A 22,754-nucleotide genomic window follows, 5' to 3' on the forward strand; every position below is an offset into this window, starting at 1 on the left:
CACTGTAGGCATGTGGCTGCATTTCTGGTATCAAAAGTAAATGTCTGTTCAGTTTCTTATTGGGTCAATCTACACAGGTTACACTAACGTGTGAAGATTAAATTGATTCAGCCTTGGTATTTTTGACTGTCTGTACTTAGCTTGAGTCTGTGTTAAGATTTTTTTTCTTTTAGAAAACAAGCAGTCAAATTGGAGGTGATGTTCCAAATAAGGTGTATGCCAGAGATTCCCAATGCTTGTGGTCAGAAATACTTCTGGCAGGAGTACAGACCTGAATTACAGTAGGATGTGGTATTTCCTACTTTATGTCCAAAGCTGCTATGTATTTTATTCACCGTAGAGATCTCTTTCCAGGGATTTACAGCTCTTGAAAAAAACTGTATTCCTATTTTCAGTCTGCAGATAGTCTAAGTAGAACACAGTCTTCCACAGTACTTCTGGAGGACTGTTTAAGTTAATGGAACACCCCCTCCTCTTCAATTCTCCCCCCCACATATCTAAATAATATGTTGTCAACTATGTGGAGTTTGAAAACAAATAAGACCACTCCTGCCTGGATGATCCCATAGCTTTCATAGCTTCTCCCCTTTCATAGCATCACTTTCATAGCTTCTCCCCTTCTCCCCAAATTATATGCGCTGCATTTGTTACCTGTGTGCCTCAACAGGGCATTTTGCTTTCCAGTCACTCACATGGGTATCATACTCCACAGACACAATTCTTAGGGCAGGGCAGTCTGAAGCGAGCCATGTCTAAATTAGATACAAAAAGCAGATAAAGGAAAATTAATGCATTCAAAATCCAGCAACTGGTCCCCAAACAACAAAATCAAGGCTAGCAATCCATTGAAACCTGATAGTTAATCAGAAGGAAAAGAAAAGGAAAATACAGAGTTATGTTTAGGAAACTATGTAAAATGACTTCTTTCTGAAAATATTTGCTACTAGTGTGCCTCTTCAGAGCTGATTATTTACAACGACAAAAATAAGTTTTTCTACTGTTAGCACATCACAGCCAACAAGGCTAGTGGAGAATGAGCTGGATTCTATTCGACTCTTACATTATTGATAGAAGGATCTACCAAGTTCTGATTGCAGAAGCAATTACTTGAAATAGCCTAAAAGATACCCAGATTTTAAAGATCTGAGGCTGCATTTGCAGAACAGGAAGGAACAGAAACCACTTTTTGAGTTTCAAATTGGAGCTCTTCTTAAAAATCATGTAAGTGTTTTATAAACAAAAGACACAAAGCTGACTTCAGTGGAACATCAGAGATGATTTTTAGTGCTGGGGTGATATCAGAGATGATTTTGCCCAATGATACTCCTAACACCTCTTTGTGGCAGAGTATTATTATTGTATTACAGGCAAGTAGGTGAAGGAAGTAGTGCAAAGCCCTGAAGGGAGTAATTGCCAGATGGCTTCACAATTCTGGTATTCGTGGTGCTCTCCTGTATAATTGCTGGAAATCACTGAGAATGGAACCTCACACTATCAATTTTTACAGAGCTACTTTTCTGATTACACTATGCAGAAGGAACAACAATAAATTAGATGGAAGCATGGACTGATAAAGATAACTATCAAACTGTAAGCCTCAGCTAATTAACAGCATGTTTATTTATAAAAATACAGTATGCACTTATTAAAAAGTCTGTGGTTTTACAGACAATTTCTCAAGATGTGAGTGGCATACAAAAAGGAGAGAATTAGGGTGCGCTGATAAAGATTCTTTTGGCCAATACCAATGGCCGATTATTAACCAGCCATATCAGCCAATACCGAGTTGATATGCAGCCCGGCAACTTGGAGAGCAGTATCCTACTGGAAGTCTGTGGGGGGGAAGGGATGGGGGAGAAGGGGTATGGACAGAGGCAGATCAAGGCCCCCATGATGAGGGAGGGAATGGGGTGGGGGCAGGGACAGGGCATGAGGCAGAGCTGCAGGTGGCTTGTCTAGGAAATGTAGGGGGTTGGGTTGGGGGGGTGGCTCCCTATCGCTGTGCACACCCCTGAGGGAGGCATGGGGGGCATGTGCTGCCCTGAATTTGTGCATGGGGCAAAGGTGGGCTCCCTGGTGCGGACTAAGGGCCAAGAGCTGCACTGGCCTCTTCCCGGAGTGGGGGCTAGGCTGGGCTGCACTCAGTGTAGGTAGGAGCGAGGCAGGCAGTGGCAGCACTGGGAGGGAGGACTACAGGGTGGCTATGGCAAATTGTGGGGTGGCCATAACCTACCCTGGAGCATGCCCTCAGTACCACCACTGCTACGTGCCTCGAGCACAGCCCCTGGCCCTGAGCCCACAGAGGGCACCCTGCCCTCACCCCATGCACAAATCTGGGCCCCCCATGCCTCCCCCAGAAGTGCGCACAATGGCGGGGAGCCAGCCCCCCCCCCCCCCGCACCCTCCGGACAAGCTGCCCATGGGTCTGTCTTGCACTCCACCCTGGCTGGGCAGCACCAGCCCTTGCCCCTGCCCCAACCCCATTCCTTCCCTTACCGTGCAGGCCTCAATCTGTTCCCCCAGGTCTTACCGGCTGGATGCTGCTCTCCACACAACCACGCATTCCTAGCCACATGCATACTGTGCCTGTGCACATGTACATGGCATTTATCAGTGACGTTATCAGCTAGACTGACCCAAAAAAGCCAATTGCTGATAATGTCAATTTTCCTTTTATTGGTACTGATCCGAGATGGACCGATATATCAGTGCAACTCTAGAGAGAATGTTATATGGGTATCTGCCAAGTGACCAAAACCTAGCTCATCCATGAAGAGAGAGAGGGGGAAAAGAGACTGACTTTTTGACTATTTAAAACCTTTATTTTAAAAATATTAAAAACAAAAAGTCAAAATGCAAGCATGTGACAGTCCCAGGAACATGAAATACTTGTCATTAACAAAAAGCACTCAGATAACCAGAGACTGAAACCCTCTTTCCCTAGCATCCTTCATGTGATAAACCAGGGGTGCACAAATATTTGAGCCCGAAGAGCCACATGGGGAGTTTTCATGAGATACTGTGGGCAACGTTAGCACACATACCCCCTGCAACAACTCACCAAATCTCCCTATGTAGTATGGGGCTCCAGGCAGGCAGGGAGCAGTGTTAGAGGCAATGGACACAAGTTCTACAGGCAGGGGTGTGCCAGGAGTGGATCTCAGCTCTACCCTGGGCCCTGGCCCAGTGCTGTCACCACCCCAATATCCCAGCCTGGGGGGCAGCTCCTTACCCAACCACATGTCTCCCAGCCAGTTTCCATGTACAGCCCAGGATCGCAGGGAAGAAACAGCATGGGGCCCTGTGGGGTGGGGAGTGTGGGGGGACAGGAACTGGCCCAAATAGTGCAGTCCATGGCACTCCACATGGTGTTGAGCTTCAACTGCTTCTGCCTAAGGCACCCTGTTCTGTCCTCCTGCTCACACCTGCCAGCTTGGCCCTGGCCAGAGTGCACAGCCTACCTGCAGGGTTGCTCCCTATGAGGCTGCAGCCACTTGGGTGCTGCTCAGCTCCCCTTGCCTCCAGCAGTAGCTCCTCCTCCTTCCCCTGCACCCCTGCTGCACCACTCTGGGTGGGGAGGAAGCTTCAACCAGGTGGCTCCTGCCCCAGTGTGTGAGGCTCTGGCTTCAGCTCCTAACTGCCTTCTACCCTTCGACTGGCTGCAAGAGGAGGAGCTGCCACTGGAGACAAGGGAGCTGAGCAGCACCAGGGCAACTGCAACCACATCAGGAGCACCCCATCCAGAAGCTGCACATGGCTGGGACCTAGGCCAGCTGGCACAGGTACGAGTGCAGCACTGGCTGCCCCAGGTGGGACTCAGCACCATACGGAATGCCATGGAGGCAACATGGACTAGATCCAATCAACTGGCCCATTCTCCCCCGTGGGCCAGATCTAATCAGTTGGCAAACCGAATTGAGCCCATAGGCCATATTTTGCCCACCCCAGGGTTACACATTTAGGATTAGCTATCTTCTACTTCACAGAGTGAACCCTTAATGGCTCAGTGCTACACAAACTGGTCTAACATTTGGTTGTAAAGTCAAGTGTCCTAACTCAAATAAGACGTTTTGCCCACACCAAGAAATAGAAGAGCATTATCAGAGCTGGTCCCTGCAAGCTGATTTCTGTGGCTTTTCAAGGTCATCATTTTGACCTAGCTCAGCAGGAAATTGGCAAGAGAGAGGGAAAGGGGTGTAGAAGATATTTCTTCCCCTTTAACTGCAGATAACAATGATATCAGAGGTCTAAAATTAGCAGATATTCCATTTTAAGAACAATTTGTTCAAAAATTCATCTGACAAATACGAAAGAGCTACTTATGAAATCTGATTAGAAGTAACTTAGATTCAAGACAGGCAATTGCCAAGCAGTGTGACTCAAGGCTGTCTCTTTCATTTTCCTCTCCACCTGACTCACTGAAGAACAAACAGTAATCTGTTAGGAATTAGTTATAGTCTCCCTACCTTTGGCCAGCATTCACTATAATCCTCTTCCCCTTCAGAAGCCTTTTCATCCAAAGATGGGTCTATGTCTTGCTGTCTCCAGGTTTTAAATGCTGCTCCCATAAGACCATGAACAAAAAGTATGTCTGCTTTAATGGGCTGGCTGATATTAAGGAAAAAAATAAAAAGTAGGATACATATTATTTTAATAAATTACAACACATTTGCACAAAAACTTGTACCCTAAAGGATCCCAAAGTACTGCTTTTAATTGTGTATAATATCTTATATGTTACAGAGGACACACTTCACAAAGGGCACACACAACAAGATCTAAATTGATGAACTGCACAGAACACGTCAGGCTAGGGAAAGAGGAGGACATGAAAAAGATCCAGTACAGATGACATTAAACTCATCCCAGCTTTCTGCAGTCAGCTTGCTGCAATTGGAGATATGCAAAACAGGGAAGAGGCTGGTGAGTCACTGTGAGCCCAAACAGATACATTTTCAACTCATAAAATGCCTGGAAAATTGAACCAATACCTCCCACTCCCACAGCATCCAAAAGAAAATTGTAATTCTTATGGGACATTAGCCATACCAGGCCACTGAGTAAACTGATGATGTGATTTAACGGACAGAGTGAAAGAAGGGGACACCCCACAATCTCTTGGCAGTATCATTTAGCCTACATTAAGTAGTACTAACAAACTTAGGCAGATCCAGGATTTTAAAAAGAGGGGGTGTGGGAGCAGTAACTGGTGTTGCAAGTATGGCTGCACTCCCCTGCTCTTAGCATTCCTTCCCTCCCTCGCCCTCTCTACTTAGGCTTCTGTCCACTGTTACACTGGCCCAACTGCTCCTGCCTCATTCCAGCCAGGGCTATGGGGAGGTTGCATGGGAGCTGGGCTCATCTGGGGACAGTGGAGGTAACAGGCAGGTGCTCCCTGCTACTGCCTGCTCCCAGTTTGGTGGGAAACACCTGTGCGGACTGGGGAGGGAGAAGGAACTAACGTGCTGCTGCCACAGCCCCCAGCCAAGCCCAGTTCCCCATGCCACCCAGGTGGGGTGAGACAGGGGTGGCTTTGCAGCTCTCCCCACCCTCAGGCCAGTTGGGGGGCAGTGGCAGAGGCAGGTTGGGGGAAAGAGGAATGGGAGGGGAGAGGAGATGCTACTGAGCATGGAGAAGAAGGGATGGGATTCTGAAGGGGTGGGGAATTGTTACCTGCTTGGGGACTCAAAAATTCCTGGCTGCTGCTTCTGCAGCATGGTCCAAAAGGGGGGTGAGACCACACCACTGCACCCCTTCTGGCTTCACCTGTGCTAACTTGCAGCCTGTACCCTGTGTCCCATTTTGAATCTTTCTACTGAGAGATAATTTCTTTTTCCCCTCTGCATTTAATACCCAGGCAAATTTGCATCAAATTTGGGGAGAAATGTGTCCCTGATACTACACCAAGACCTCTTGCCACTATTAATGTGACAAAGGAAATCTCTCACCTCCAGATACCCTAAAAAGGTGCTCATTTAATGGACAGAAGAATATGTTACTAGTGTACAGGAGAAACAATGGAAAGAAAGTTGGGGGGTGGAGGGGCCATGTGCCAATAAACCAGGTATGCCAGACAGCAAGTCCCTTAAGATTTTGCAAGAGCAGCAGAAAACAGGAACTGCACAGTGCAAGTGCTACTTGCACACAGCACAAATGCAAGTTTGTCCCTGCAGGGATGGAAATGGGAACACCACTGTATAGAATCCTGCTTACTAATACATGCAGTCCTCTCTGTCCACTACAATAGTACTGAGGACTTCCATTAATAAATGTCAATAGGACCTTCAAATATGACAATTAGTTTCCTACAGTGGAGGCAAATATTCCTTGGTTCCAAAAAACGGGTTACAAGAAGGCGCTGCCACTGCAAAAGGGCAGAGTCAAAGTTGCATTACTGCACTAAGAGTCAAGAAATTCTTTAACTGTACATTTCCTGAGTTTTCTTGTGGTAACAACACTTCTTTATGGGCATGAAAGAGGCTTCTCTGAGAATTTCCTAGTTTTAATTTTGAGGTACTGAAGTCCCCCACTCCGGAATGACAGGAAAAAACAAATGTTACTGTTGTGCAGCAGCAACCCTATCTCCAGCATTATGAAGTATTTTGTAAGAGAAATATCATGTGATAGATCATAGCCCTTTCTCTTTACCTGCTACGATACTGTGGATGTAAAACATATACTCCATCTGAATACTTTTCTTGCACTGTATCCCTGTCCAGATTAGCCAGAGCTCTGGCTGCATGTGAAAACTGAATGACATGAGGTGACTTCATTACTTCAGCGAGTACAGAAACCCAACCTAGTTTAAAACACAGACATCTAACATTAGTTGTAAATTACTAAACCTCTCATCTGGAAGAAAGATAGCAGAAATTTCATTGGTTTATCTCCTATTTGAAAAAAGGAAGTTTGCCAAAATAAACGTAAGAGCATAAGGACTGTAATACCAGGGGGAAAAAACCCACAATCAATTTCAATCTAGCTGTCTGGTCTCTGACAGGAGCCAGTGCTGCACAGTAAAATATCTCTAATACATGGAATTGTATAAAAAATATCCCACACTGATGTGGTAGGCAATTACTCTCCAACTCCAACTGGTAATTTATGATCTGAAATTAGAGCACTCTTTCTCCGGGGGAGGAGATAATGTATCCTTCAGGTCTTCCCAGCACCTGCAAAAAAGAAGGAGGAAGGAAGGGTACAAAGATCCCAGGTCTCCACAAATAATGAAATCACAAGGAAAAGTAGGGCAAAGAAAACTTTCCCTCCTACATTTAGAGGAAAGAGAGGAGAAGAAAGACAGAGAGAGACTGGGCACATCTACAAGTGACACTACATCACCATAGCAATGCACTATGGCAATGTAGTCTCTGCAGGCAAAAACCATGATGCTGCTACTACATCGCCATAGCAACGTACTCCCTCGGTATAGTGCATTGCTGTGGCAACATAGGAACTAAAAATAACTGTGCGCTGCTGGCATGTCACAGTACAGGCTTTTACCATGCCATCATTTATTACTCCCAAAAGGAAGTACTAAATGACAGCACAGTAACAACAGCGCTGTAGACGTGTAGATGCGCCCACAGAAACTTTCTTCCAGAAGCCATTCAGGAAGAAGAGGGTCTGTCATGTTGGGACTGGGTAGAAGGAGAAAGCTGCCTCTGCTGGCCAGTCAGGAATGACACAATGGGAAAGAAAACCAATGCTTGTTAAGGGACTACAACCATTTCTGACTTTAAAACCCATGGGTGTAAGAAGTATACATTAAGAACATTTTCAGTCTTTATGATCCCAAGGATAACCATGCTACTTACATATTGCTTGTACCAAAACAACTGCATGCATAATGCAAAATGTTGTACAACACCGTAACACAGTCTCAACTGCCCGCCCCACCCCCAAGGCAGAAACTTCATAAAATCTCATTGTTCACTGCTGTCTACAATATAACTCACATTCATATCTAATATAGTGGTTCTCAAGCTACCCCATAGAAAATGGCAAGTCTTACTTTTCATCCTATTTATTACAGAAAAATAATAGAACATTTTCTCTGTTGCAAAAAAGCTCAGAAAGACCACAGCAGGTCAAAATATTTTCAGCACCGTGGATAATTATTTGAAATCTCTGGGTTTATCTTGTGACTCATCTTTATACACCTAAAAGTACTAATATTGTATAGCATTCCATAGGTCCCTTAAAAGGATCGTAAGGCATGCTGATTGAGAATCACTGGTATAATAGTTATCAATCAGTTTGGACTATTAAGAATGAATGGCAAGGGAAAGGTTTATGAATATTAAAGCCTCAAATAAAAATATGAATCCCACCTTTGTCACAAGAAAAAAAAAAGGGACTGAAGACTAAAAAAAAAAGAAAAAAAAAGAAGCTGAGATTAAACCCAGAACTGAGCCCATTACAGGCGAACAGTTTGAAAACAAGAGGTTCAGAATAAACACTGTAATCAAGCAAACAAAGAAGAAATTTCTCCAATACAGTTTTGCACTTAAAAGATTAATTTTTAAAGCAATTTTTCTCCTTTAACGATTGTCCACTTTTTGCAAATAGATCACTGAATTTCACAAAAAATGCTTGTATCAATGGACTCACTGATTTCTCAGATCTTTGAAACCAAGAAAAAAATAATTTCAGTGGAAGAGGAAGATAAACAAAGAACAAGGAAATGTGGAAACAGTCAAATCAGGAGGCCATAACTGTTGGTTAAATCATAGCTTGTAAGACCCTGGTTGATGTTAGCTAAAGAATTTTTTTTTTTATCCCAACTATTTTAAGCTAATTTTGCAAAGAAAATCTGAAAACACTTTGAAGAGAGACAGTCAAGTGGGGACCCCACTTAAAAAGGAGATCAAATTGCAATTTACTTCGCCATCATCATTCTAATTGCCACTCAGGTACAGCTACTGGAACCCGAATAAGAGCTTTTATCTGTCGGAACCAGCTTCTCCCTTCTGCTCGATTCTGCAGTGAAGTCATCATCCCGGAGACCGTGATTTCACTGAGGGCGGAGCTTCACAGATTCTGGATTACTAAAGCATTGTAAAATTGAAGGAGAGAAAGAAAGGCTGCAAGGATGACATTTGTTTGAAAACAACTCTGAAAACAAGCAAAAATTACATGTCATAAGACATATGGAAACATAAATTAATTTTTAAAGTCAGACACATTTCCAAGGGGTGTGAAATGTGAAAATCCTTCTTAAAAAGATCATCAAATAAAATATGACTTCAGTTCTCTTTAACTCAATAGTGAAAATAACCAAAATAGTTGGATTACAACAGGAGGAACCTCCAAGCTTCTGTATATCCCTTGAACTCAAACATTTAGAGAGTCAGAAACAATCAAACAGTCAGTTAAGAATGCCTGCTGTCTCTCAGAGATCATAGCATGGATACATTTTCTACCATTTCCTCCCCATTTTTTCTTGTACTGGCAGCCCTTACAACAGAAGAAAGGTACGGAGGGCTCACAGGCTCTTTCTACTCTGATCAGCATCTTACCAGGACAAGCAGGTAATCTGTCCTCCAGTTCTAGATGAACAGAACCCAGCAGCTCTTCTATGGAGCACGGGTGTACTGTCTCTAAAATTAGTAAAATATTCTGACAGATACTGCGTCAGTATAATTGCAGGACTGGACATAAATTCTAGAGGGTGCTTTTTTAAAGGGAGTGGGAGGAAAGCAGAAAGAGCCAACAGAAGTCATTAGAGGTCTACTCCAAAACGAAGGAAGAGATGTACTTGTCAATTCACTCCCAATGGTAGAAGAACAGATCTACTTGGCATACTTACAAGAGAACACAACAGATAAGGAAAGATGCAACTTACTGGCTTGTACTGAACATTTGACAGAAGGACCAAATTCATTAAAAAATTCAAAACAAAAGCAAGGTATCCAGACTGCTTCCATTTGCTTTCCTTTTACCTGCACGCACTATGGATGAATGAAGACGTTCATCCAAAGCCATATTTCCAATTATGCGAATTATGTTCCTTTGTATTTTTGCAGAATCTTTACGGAGCTGGTATATCCTCTGGAGTAGCTGCAGGCCTCCTTTTGCTTCAATTTTATCACAGTGAGTAGAAACCTAGCATTATATAGTAAATACAGCAACCGTAAGTGGAAGCTGTGCAAGCACCCAACTCTGCAAAAGTTCCCTGAGATGCTGTCAATACACAGAAGGCAGAGCAGAAACAATGCGTTACATATACCTTGCATAGAAATTCTGCCTTCACTTAAGATTAGGGCTTATGTTTTGTGCAAGTCTTCCAGTTTAACAATTTATGACAAACATATCTTCCATAATTTTTATCATTTCAGTTTTTGAATGTCACAAACTTGGAAAAGATGCAAATGTTTTAGTACATGAACTATACAATCATTACATTTGGACAGCACAATATTGTGAAAGTGCTCAATGCCTTAACTGCCTACTCCATTTAATAGAAAGCAAGAATGCTCACTGCCCTTCACAAACAAGCATTAGGCTATTATTCTCTGGAGCCCAGGTCATTCTTACTAAAGCAATACGTCACTGGGGTTGCTTACTCTGCTCTCCATACACTATCCCTTTTCATTCAGTGAGATGCCATTATTTCTAATATGCTTCTGTCATCATTGATTTTCATGGCAGCAAAGAAGCCAATGTAAGCAGATGACTTCACATTCATCACCTCTACTGTAGACAACTGCTGCCGTGCAGGGACCAGCAATATTAAGCTTTTTATGATAGTGCTGAGCACTGGGCTATAGCTGTGGTAGAAGCACTGGCAAGTTGCATTTGGCTAATTCCTAAAATAGATTCTAGTTCAGTAGATACTGCTCAGTATATATTCGCTCAGCTTCAGATTTACACGCCTCTGAGCTTTGCTGCGCTCTTCTTCTATAACTCACATTGTTAGGGCAAACATTGCAGGGCACTACTGTCACACACCGTTCCACATTTGTTTTTCTTATATAGGCAAACAAACATTCATTTTTGGGAGGCATGTTATACAGATGTTAGTTCTTGATTGCGAGGTTCTTTGTAGAGGTAGAAATTCTGGGAGAGGGCGTCATGTGATTAGCTAGAGTTTGCTCCCCACCTGAGTCTCAAATTAAAGCCACTTAATAGGACAGAGTTGTTCTCCAGGAAGGAAGCTTTAGTGTTAGACAGACTCCTGAAAGAAGGGACTGCCTGCTTGCTGCCTCACCATCCTAGTTTTAGGACTGATATGTGCTTATACACAGGACAATTTAAACTTTTAACCAGACTCACATCACCAATTATCTCCTTTGCAGAGCAGCTGTCCTACAAAACCTTGGACACCTGCTACCACTCAGCAAAACGGGGACACTGATCTCAGCGACAGTGATGTCAGGCTAACTGTAGCAAGATCATCTCCATCAGAACTTAAGGGTTGAAGTTCTGGAAGAGACATACTGCACAAGGATCTCCTCAGGAAGCCTGTCCCTGATTGTCTTATAGTTTTACTGGGTAACTGCCTCACTGGAACAACCTCTTAGAGCCTGTCACAAACCTGAAAGATCCATGCTGATGCCAAGCACATGCCCCAGTTCCTCCTGGCCATGGGTGCCATGGAGAAAGTCTTAAAAGAGGCTCCTCAATTTAAATACCAGGGGATTTTTATGGAGCTTTTTGGGAGGAAATATCATCCAATGGGAAATGTCCATAAAACTGTACAAGTTTCCCACTTCAGCCCCACTAAAGCATGCATCCCACTCTGTTAACATAACACTTTATCCATGTATTACCTTCGAATGTTGAACTAATGCTTGTAAACAGAAGAGTTCGACAGTCTCTGAAGGGATTTTACTCAGAGTCTCGCAGTAAGGAAGTCCATTTCCTCCAAAACACCACAACCCCCCCTGAAATAAGAATCAATAAGCATTACATCAATCTCAAATGGTTAAATAAGAAGTTCTTTTCATTTGCTTTTTCATAGATTTCATAGACATTAGGGCTGAAAGGGGACCTCGGAAGATCGAGTCCAGCCCCCTGCCCCAGGGGCAGGAAGTCAGCAGGGGTCATAGGATTTTTTTGAAAATGTTCAAGTGTCCCTTGGCCTCTAAAACTGGTATAGCAGTTACTGGTGTGTATGCATCATGTTAAAAAACAACCACCCATACATACTGAAAAAATGGACTGTCTAGGGAAAAAAAGAGACATCCTGTTAGATTAGCAGTTTATATCCTAATAACTACAAAATAGAATAAAAGAACAAGCAGGATTTCCATTTGTATGATTATAATGATTCCTTTTCACAATGCTGACCTGTTGCGGTCTGAGTTTTTCTGCAATAGAAATTGCTCTATTATTTTTCCATAGTCAAAAAAATGAGTGAAAACTAAGATCTGGCATCTTCCTGAGAGCTACTTTGAATTTGAGAAAGGTTGAGAACCACTGATTGAGACCAATGGCCACTGACTGAGAGAGACTTGAGGAGATAAACATGTGCTCTCCCTCACTTATCCATAATCTATAAAAGGCTAATGTCATGCCTAGGGCGGTAGGATCGGCCTGGTGTGAGGACAGGGAAAGCTTCATCCTTTCAAATTGTCCATAACAAAACATTCCTACTGGTGAAAATGCAGCATATAATCGTAAGGAGAAATAAAGCTTCTGCTTTTTTAAGTCTATGGAAGAAAAATGTCCCATAAAAGGCAAACATTGTTATTAAAAAGAAGACTTTGATCATTCTATTACACTGCAATATAACAATCACTGTTTACAGCCCATAAGGATAGAGTAGGTAAAATATTCTGGGGTTGCACTTTATGTTAAAGACACCATTATCCAAGACAGTATGATAGTATGATCCTGTTTTATAGATAAGAACGAATAGAAAAAAAATGCATGTTAACGTGTGGTTCTCATTCTGAAAACTCTCTCTGAAAAATGGCCTTGAGGGGCTGAATGTTATTCTCTTGCTCTAATTTATTCTACATTAAGCATGTTCATCTTACAAGTGTTTATCTCCTCTTCCACCTCCTGCCAATACCAATCCTGAAAATAAAGCTAGGGAAGCAGGAGCCAGGTCAGATCCCTTCTGGATTGTACAACTTTAACAATGAAAATTCCTCAACTGTAGCATTTCTACTGCTATCAAGCAAGCCAGGAAAGAATCTAGTTTGCTTTACTTCAGTGACTTTAATTCTGTAGTGCTAACAGAAATAACAAACAGTAAACTTCTTTCCTTGTTAAAGTCAGGGAGATACGAGTCACATACACATAGACAAGTGTCTTGACAAGCAACCTACCATTTTTAGTCACTAGCAATAATTGCTTTAAGTGACCTCTCTAAGCCTAACTAGTAAATTAGTGGACTGAAACTCAAACCATTCCTAGCTTCCAGGTCCAGGCTCAGAGCTCTGAAGCATCTTGACTCCTATTACCTGGACACTTCCATATGGATGGTCATTTCCAGACGATAGTTACATAAAATTTACAACCTTAGAAGCATCTCCAGGCTGTTCTCTCACTTGATTAATAAGGGTTAACAATCTCAGCAATAAACATCACTGAAATAAACAATAATAAAATAAAATGGAATACAAATATTGTTAAGAGCACTACAAAGGGAAGTAAGGCTTCTATGTAAACTGTTAAACTATTTACTTAGAAAAGGTTTAACTTCAACCATCCTCCAAGAATAATACTACAAAGGTATTTTCTCTTAAGAGAGCTCAGCTGTGTGAAATATGTTCCCATTGCCCTTGAACTTTCCAGACACTACTTGCTTTTTTTTCAAATATTGATAAACCATATTAAAGAACAGAACCTAAGTCATGAAATTCTGCATTTGAAAGCTCACCCTTTGAGCAGCAAGAGTCTGACTGCTTTCTCGTAAAGCCAGAGATGTGAAGTACTGGACACACTGGTCAAGATCAGTCTGAGGTAAAGATACCAGCAACAATCGGAGCTCATCTTCTATAGCATAATCCTATGATAAACACACACCAATAATTGTCAACATAATATCCTGCTGCATATGGAGAGTATGTGAAAAAAATAAGAATCTGGAGCAATGGAAGTTGTTACATGAAGCAATGACATAAAATAAAAGCCTAGTTCATGTGCTCTGTAACCTAGAATTATTAGTTAATTTATTATTATTGGTGGAAAAGTCAGTCAATGAAAGTCAGGTTTAAATTTCTACATTTAGGCCTTATTCTGTTCCAAGAGAAAAAAAACAAAGGAGCAGTTCTTATTGACCCATGTTACAGAAACTGGATAAATTAAGCTTGGTACAGCCTGAAATTTAACATGGTAATCCCCATGTAACTAATGCTGCAGATTAAGGAAGTACAATTTTATTGACCAACAATAACAATAACATCATAATTAAGAAATAAAATGATGGCATTGCAGGTTAGAAATATATCAGTTACCACTTCTTGAATTCTATACCTTCAAAGTATTAGTGCAAATATTAACTTTAAGAAAATCTACATAACACCCTGGCCATGGATGGGAAAACACAGTTACAGTGAAGAGAAGTTACCTGGCCAGAAACTCACAGCAAGGATTAGAAGAAACGCAAGCTAAGGGGCAAGGCACAAGATTTAGAGTTTATGACTAGTGAGTTCCAAGCCTATACCTGATATTGCTTCCATGCGTATCTGGCTCATTGTATTTACTTATAAAGTACTGTGAAGAAGAAAAGTCCTTATATATAATCTATCATATCAGAAGATGTAATGTGTCCTGATTAATGCAGGTCCTATACTTCAAGAGTAAGACATGTGGGTACTGGTAGACCCATATAATAGCTCCAGGGCATGCAATTATTTTGGGCAGATGGCCGCTTACTGAGTTTTGGCAAGGTGTCGAGGGACTCACCCTACGAACACACACACACTGTTTCTCCCTCATTACACACACACACACACACTCTCTCTCTCTCTCCCTCCCTCCCTCCCTCATTGCACACACACTCTGTCCCTCCCTCATTGCTCTCCCTCCCTCCCTCACTGCATGGACGCAAACACACACACACACCCTTCTGTTCCTGGCCCCAGGGTACCAGCACAGGCCCCATACTCCTGTGGTCTGGCCATGCAGTTGGGTGCCACATGGTGTTGGAGTGGCCAGCAGATGGGCAAAGAAGTGATGAAAGCGGCGGTGGGGGCAGGGATGGCAGGAATGCGAGTGAGCAGGCACATGTGAGCACAACGAAGGCTGGGTGGGAGCATGGGGCCCATGCCAATGTCCCAGGGCCAGCGCCAGCAGGGCAGCAGGAGCATAGGACCCAGGCTGGGTTGCACCACCAGTGAGAGCAGGGAGCCAGCCCAGCTCCAGAGCCCCTGCTGGCCTCGCCCCACACTCCTGCTGGCTGCAGGACACTGGCGTGGGCCCTGCACTCTTGCCCAGCTGTTGCTGTGCTCCTGCCCACCTGCTGCTACTACCCCCCACCTGTGGCCACTTTCAGTGCTTCCCTGCCTGCCCACTGGGTGCTCCTGTACCATATGGCTCTCAGCTGCATGGCCAGACCACAGGACTCAGCAGGAGCCAGCCTGGTCTGGCCCCAAGGACTGGAACGATCCCCTGCGGTCCTCCCCTGCCTCCCTCCCCCCCCCCCCCCCCCCCCGACTCTTACTTGACTTTCCCTCTGGCACAGGGAGGCAGGAACAGCTTCAGGGTCTCAGGCCAGAAGGCTCTGCTAGGCAGAGGCTTCTGGGCGGTGGGGCGGGGCTAGGTGGGCCTGCCTGCTGGGTCCTGCTGGCTTCCCCTGCGTTCAGCTGCCCCTAGCTCCTGTCATCTTTGACAGGCAGCCAGAAGCAGATAAATATTAATTTTCTAAACGTTTAGGAGCCCCAAAGGCTGGATAGAATGGCCTGGCAGGCCAGATCCAGCCCACGGGCCATATTTTGCCTGCCTCTGAACTATATGGTTCAACTTTATTCAAGAAAACAAAAATTACATATTTTCTCATTTCTGTAACTTTAGCACAGTTGTTCTCCTTGTTTGTTATGGCAACCCTTCAAATATTTGAAAACTGCTATCATGTATCCCCCCCCCCCCGTCTTACTCCCCTTTTCTCAAAGTAAATTTGCCGTGTCCTCTCAACTTTTTCTTGTATGGCTTGTTTGCCAAAACCTATACCATATTTTTTCCAATGTCTGTACCCTCTCCAACTTCTCCACATCCTTCTTAAAATGTGAAGTCCAGAACTGCACACTATACTCTAGATAAGGCATAAGCTGTGGTGAGTCATATAGTACCAAGACCACTTCCTCTAAGTTTTTAATCACCTTCATATTCTCAATCAACCCCTCTTGCTGGCTAGAACAAGATTCAAGCTAAATGATATCCTGTATTGCACTGAAGTACAAGAGTACTTATGATTTTGCTGACATGCAATACATGTCAGTGAGCTAAATTCAATCTTAATGAAGCTTTTGGTACAAGTTTTAATTTTGCAGTGCTGCAAATGTTATAGGAAACAGAGATAAGTAAAATTAAGTTTATTGCCATAATAGTAAATCTCACCTCAAAATACTTCTGTGACTTTTCAGTCAGCAAACTGACTATAAATATTCTAGAAAGAGGACAACAATATTTTGGGTTCCATATCATAACATGTGAAAACAATAGGTTTTATCCCATCACATCATTGTGTTCTTGCATGTCAGAACTCCAAGATCTATCTTCATTTTACTATCCATCAGTTGTTTTGTTTTAGAACAACTCCACTTTGCTGTCTTGACTAGCAAAGGCAGTTCAGAAGACTCAAGTTATACCCATATTTTCATTTACTTACATCCTTTACTTTTGGTAAGGGAGGTGGAGGTAAGAAAAAACGAAGATCAATATCCTTGGACCGAGCCAAACCAATAGCAGTCCTCTGATCACAGGCTTGGGCAGCTGTTCTATACTGATAATCTGCAGCAAGAGAACCTCAATGTTAGGGTCAAACCTAGCCTTGAAAATTTTAGTCAATTTTAGCTGTGGTACTTCAGAAATATACATACTAACAGAAAATCATTACTGTAATCCACATAAATAAACCATAAGGTTTCAATGGCTCTGAGTCACAAAATCCAAAGAGGAAAAATAAATAGTTGGCAGATCAACATTAACCTGAAATGACATTTTAACTGCAGGGTATTAATTAATCTTTTAGACCAATGTTTGTCACTGTAATAAAGGACTTTAGATACCTGTCAATCATGTTCAAGAGCAGGTGTCTAGAGTTAAAGGAAAACAAAAATTATGAATCAAGACTATGCCTATACCCAGCCCTGTACTCTAGATACAGACAAAGCTTTTAAAGATTTTTCAATGTTATGCTACAGAGAATATACATTAAAAAAAAAGGGTGTTATAGATTCACATCCTTTATAGTCTTATATCAATGCCTAATCTTAAATGTCACAGAAACTATGCTTCAATATGATTATTAAGGCTGTAAGAAAATGAAAGAATTAAGCTTGGCTGTATACGCTACTGTCCTTATTTACAGAATCATATACTTTTTTCCCCTTCATCTCATTCAGTGCATAGGAATGATCTTTTCTGAAGATGAATCAGAGCTGTATAGCAAATTATTCAGAACTTTGTTTGTAGGACTCTTGTTTTCTCATCTGTAAAATGGGGATAAAATGGGGGATAATATCAACCTCATATTTCACTGAAATGGCAGTGAATACCATTAATGTTTTTGAGACACTAAGATACTACAGTGATGGGCACCAAGGGTGGGGGGGAGGGCAGGGAAGGGGGAACCAGGACTTGAACACTATGCTGGAAAAGAAAAGGAAATGAGTTCTGAACAGCTTCTTGTTAACTGAGCAGTGATCATCCCAGGAAACAGAGGTCCTGGAGAAAAACAGCATGAGATCACTGAATTAAAAGACAGTGTCTGAAGTCATACATGCCAGCGGGGCAAATTAAGGTGGTGATTTGGTGGTAATCCTTGCTTCTGGCACATACCGCCTAACTCCTCAGCGTTTCACTTCCCAAACTTATCGTGCAATTTCTATGCAGTTTCTTAGAATTTTGAAAAAACACACTGGAGAGAACAGAAATTTCCTCATAAGGCATCATATTGGCAACTACCTGGTTGCCAGGACTGAAATCTGAGATCTTCACACAGACCTCTGCCACCAGAGATAACAGATAGCAATAAATAGACTATCATTCTCCATATGTGCCAGTTGCAGACAAAGAGGAAACAGACACTTGGCCAGTGGGTTTGACACAAATCTGCTGACAGCAAAGGAAGTATGAGCCTCAGAAATCATGGGTTTTATTCAAGACTCTGGAGGCAAGAGTATCTTAATGTGCCCAAACCCTTCTCCTTGTCCTCGCCCCACCCCTCCTTTCCTTCCCCATCCCCTTCAACCTGTTCCTGTCCCAGTTCTGTCTTCTCCACCCTTGTGGTTTTTCCTCCCTACTCCATTCTCCTTATCTACCCAGCTCCAGCCTTCTCACCTTAGGCTTCTTATTCTAGCCACAATCTCTTGGCCTAGCTAATGCAGTCTTATCTCAGTCTCAGTTTTCACTCTCCTTTCCAGCTAGTCTCAGAGCCCCATCCTTGTGATCTGAAACTGTAGCATCTCCCCTTCTTTAAACCTGCAGTTGGCACCCTTCCCTAGTTTTTCTTTCACTGGTTCCAGATCCAGTCTTCCTCCATGAATTTCTATACATCAGCTTCCATTTCCCCAAAACCCCTTCCCAGCAGTTTGCTGCAGTCTCCCATTACCTTTTCTCCTTGTCCTAATTTCTTTGTTCAGCCAACCCCAGTTCTAACCCAGTGCCCTGGTTTCTCAGCAAATCAGTTCTTCTTCTTTCACATGAGTTGTTCCCCTAGCTTTGGGCTGGGCACTTTTACATGTGCTCCCAGGGTGGAGGGGGAGGCACTTTTATAAGAGCGGCTCTGAGAGCCACTCTAATTAAAGCGCTGCCGCATCTCATGTGTCAGCAGCTCTGTACTTAAAAATGGCAACGGGGATGCTTGAACTCAAGCTCATTCAACAAACTTTAGTTCAAGTGCCCCCACCACCATTTTTAAGCATGGAGACGCTGATACACAAGATTCAGGAGGATGCTGGAGCACGGTAATTGCCACACTCCAGCAGGCTCAAGTCAGCTCCAACACACTCCAACACGTCAGAGCAGCCTCTGCTCTTGTGTATAGGTGCTCTTTGATTCCTATTCTCAGACTCTTTGTCCAACCAGACCCACACTCTTCCCTCCCCTTATCTGATCTCAGTGCACCCAACTCTGTTTCTATGACTGGCTCCTAATCATTCCACAACCAAGATAAATAAAAACAAGTGAGATCTTTCATTTTAAACAGATCTTTTATTTTAAAATCCTAATCAGCTTTTTTAATTTAAAATTAATACCCTTTCCTTGCTATTCCATGCCTGACTGTTCAGGCCTAGTCTTTAAGGCCATACTGCAAGAAAAAAACCCACAAAAAACAGTACAACTGTAATTCTACACCCAGAAGAAAAAATTTCAGAGTGGAACTGCTGGACGCAAGTATTCATTTGAGCACTGCTGTAGTGGCACAGAATAAACTGGTAGCTGTCACACAATTCTACCACTATTAATAGAAAAATAAACCTTGTCAAGGCAGAGTATTTCAAAATCCTCATTTTAAATGTAAGTTCATAAAGAAGCTAAATAACAGAACTTAGTTCTCATTCTGAAAAGAGTAAGCACAAAAAAAAGCTTCCTTCCACACAGAGAATGTCGGCATTTATAATAAACTGCTGGGAGCTATAATTTATAACAGGAACACAAGCTAAGCTGGCATAATTAAAATAAATCTTCCATTTTTTTCAAGTGTGGGGGAGGTTTCTACCTCTTCTTTTAGCTCACACAAAAATAAAATAGAAACACCGTGGAATGAATGGCTTATGAATAACGGTACATTAAATCCCCTTGATTGAGCTTTCAAATCAAGCACAGATCAGTAGTTGTTACTGAACAATTGTTAAGTAGTCTTGAAAAACAAAGTTAGATGTGTCCATCCAATACCTAGTGGACATCACAAAACTGGCATCATGACCAGTGAAACTGTTGACAATCCCTCCCCAAAAATGACAAGGATTTCATGGACGGCAAAAGTATTCTGTAGGAAAGGAAGGGCTATGGGACGTTCCTGAGGGGCGGTGACACAGCAGCTGCAGCCTGGGAGGCCGCTGCTGCAGCCCTAGTGCACCTCCCAGAATCCCTGCTGTACCACCCATCAAAAATTAAGAGTATCTCATGTTCTTTCTACAGCTATTTTTTTGGACTTCAGGTTTAAACAACAGATAAAAGTTATAGGCATACTTATAGGTTCTACTCTACATTCACTACTTCTGCCATCAGACAGCAGCCATCATAGCACATACATTCTATATGCTTCTGGTGCTTCCACTGAGCAGCTATGCTGCCAAAGCATGCAGTGCACTCTGAAAAGGCTCCAGCTATTGAATGTAACATGGTGGCAGGGGCCTTACTGCACTTGGCACAGGCGGAGTAACACTTCTGGCAGAGCAGAGAATTCTGCCATTGCAGAGGGGGTTTGTGTGAATGCATTCAGAGCCCTGCTTCAGGGCTGGGCCAGGCCCTGCATGGCACCAGTGCCACTGGTAGGAGGGGGAAGGATGCTGTGCACCCAACAAAGGCTACCCAGCTGGGACCAGACCCCTCCTTCCCCCAGGATTGCCTAAGGAGGGCCTGGCTTAAAACGCAGAAGAGCCTTCCAGCAGCACAAGCACAGTGGGAGACACAGGAGCCCACTGCCCTGCCTAAGACCCATCACTGCAGGAGGGGCTAGGCAGACCCACCACAGGGCTGAGAGTCTCACTGCTGCAGCAGGAAGGCCCCACCAGAGCTCTGTAGAAGGGCACAGCACTTCCCTCTCCCCCTGTGGTGGCAGGATCTGGCCACAGGACAGGTCCACAGTCCTAGCTCCATCTGCAGCCCCAGCTCCTGCCTGTGGGGATGAGGGGAAGACAGGCTCCACAGTTGGGCAATGCCACGCCCCCTGCCCGTTGTTCCCCATCAGGAGTCTAAAGCCTGTGCAGCACCAGGCACATGGTGAAGACATAAGGGGCTGGGGCCTTTCCTGCCAGAGGTCACTAAACTAGGTAAGTGCTATTGATTAACCATTTAACTGATATAATTAGAGGAAGTGTGGCAGAGCACCAGTGAGATGCTCACCACTGAAGGGCTATCACAGGCTCTAGGGGAGCCTGTTTGGGGGGAGCAGCAAGGCAAAGCCTTCTTTGGCAAGTATTTTAAGGGGGAATGTGGGTGTCAGAGCACCTAAAGTGTTCTGCCACTTTAAGACCTAGATCAGGCAGCAGGCAGGTGCAGCACAGCCCTGATGAGCAACCATTTTAAGTCCTAGGCCAGCAGAGCTGGAGGCAGCAGTTGCTGCTTGATACTGTGGAATTGCCATCTCCCAGCGGAGCTGCTGCTCTGGGGACAACCTGGAAGTAAGGGCAGGAGCTAGGGGGTTGGCAAGGAGGCTCCTGGTCCTGGGCACAACCTAAAACTTCACCCTGCCAGGGAAAGAATGCCTGGTAGGACTGCTGCTGCCGCGGCAGCCCCATTCAAATACCAGGACTGCTCACCTCCCCAGTGAAAGGCAGGTAGGGGTGCTTTAATAACCCCAGGCCCCACCTTTGGGTGGGTCACTTAACGTCGGACAGAAAGACAGGGCCAGGCACAGTTACGGCCACTGAGCCCAATGGGTACAAGACCCCAGACAGCAGGTAATGGGGCCAGGCACACTCATGAGGGGCACCTGAGCCCAGTGGGGTGTAAGACCCTGTAGTGAGGGTAGTAGGGATCAGGCACACCTGAGCAAGGGGCACCTGAGCCATCTGGGTGAAGACCCTGTGAGTTCCAGGAAGGAGTGAGAAGAGGGATGAGAGTTGGTAGGCCCAGTGTGTGCCTCCAGATGAGGGGCCTGGGTGCTGGGGTGAGGAAGTCGAGGCCCTGAGATCAGGGGCGAAAAAGTTGAGGCCCCGCAGAGAAGGACCAGCATGATCCAGGTAAGCCGTAGGGAGCCTGAGGCCGCAAGTGGGCCTAAGACCAATAGAAGCGGCAGAGTGGAAGCTGCCAGTAAGAAAAGGGGCGAGTCATCAGACCCTGATTGGGAACAGTTGGAGTGTAATACCGGGCATAAGACCATAGCCAACAGCTATGGTTGAGAGAATTAACACAGGAGTCTGCAATCTTGGTATGCATGGTTCTCCAGGCTTGCTTCTTTTTCAGCAAAGAAAACAGCTTCCCAACTTAAAATACACATGCCAATTTTAGAAGGAAAGTTATACAGTGTATGTGAAAAAATAAGGTATTTAACCTCCCTTCAACCATCATCTTTCTTTCATATAGGATTTGTCAATGGATGTAGAGCAGCTAAATAAGATCTTGTTACATTTTCAAAGCTAACCAGATTACCCCAACAGACATTACCATGCCAGTGACTGTTCCTTGCCAAGTCTTGTACAGCTTGCAGTCTAACCATTTTGTCCTCTGATTGACTTCTCTTCAGGAGCAGCCATAAGGCACATTCATGCTCTTCTGCATCAAATGTACTGAAGTGTTCTTTACAAAAACATACCACACACAAAAATAATTCTGTTAACAATATCAGAAACCATTTCTTATATTTTTATTTAAATAATAATAAAATTGATAACTATGTATAGAATAATAAATAATTTTAGAAATTTTAAAGTAACAATCTTCCAACGGTCCTAGATAAAATGCTTGCCATA

General features: G+C 43.6%; 1 protein-coding gene across 3 annotated transcripts in view; it reads right to left on the reverse strand.

The window, feature by feature from the left end:
* SERAC1 (serine active site containing 1) overlaps window positions 1-22,754 on the reverse strand; it is a 53,149-nt gene that overhangs the window by 11,494 nt on the left and 18,901 nt on the right. For all 3 annotated transcript variants that reach the window (XM_090042072.1, XM_090042080.1, XM_090042090.1), the window contains exons 7-14: window positions 22,450-22,581; window positions 16,784-16,905; window positions 13,835-13,963; window positions 11,775-11,888; window positions 9,945-10,107; window positions 6,649-6,799; window positions 4,467-4,608; window positions 652-752 (exon numbers count right to left, since the gene is read on the reverse strand). In XM_090042072.1, coding sequence (XP_089898198.1) covers window positions 652-752; window positions 4,467-4,608; window positions 6,649-6,799; window positions 9,945-10,107; window positions 11,775-11,888; window positions 13,835-13,963; window positions 16,784-16,905; window positions 22,450-22,581 — 1,054 coding nt within the window. The remainder of the gene's footprint in view (window positions 1-651; window positions 753-4,466; window positions 4,609-6,648; window positions 6,800-9,944; window positions 10,108-11,774; window positions 11,889-13,834; window positions 13,964-16,783; window positions 16,906-22,449; window positions 22,582-22,754) is intronic.

Source organism: Crocodylus siamensis, chromosome 1 (assembly GCF_052110815.1).
Source record: "Crocodylus siamensis isolate JL-2025a chromosome 1, ASM5211081v1, whole genome shotgun sequence".
Taxonomy (NCBI): Eukaryota; Metazoa; Chordata; order Crocodylia; family Crocodylidae; genus Crocodylus; species Crocodylus siamensis.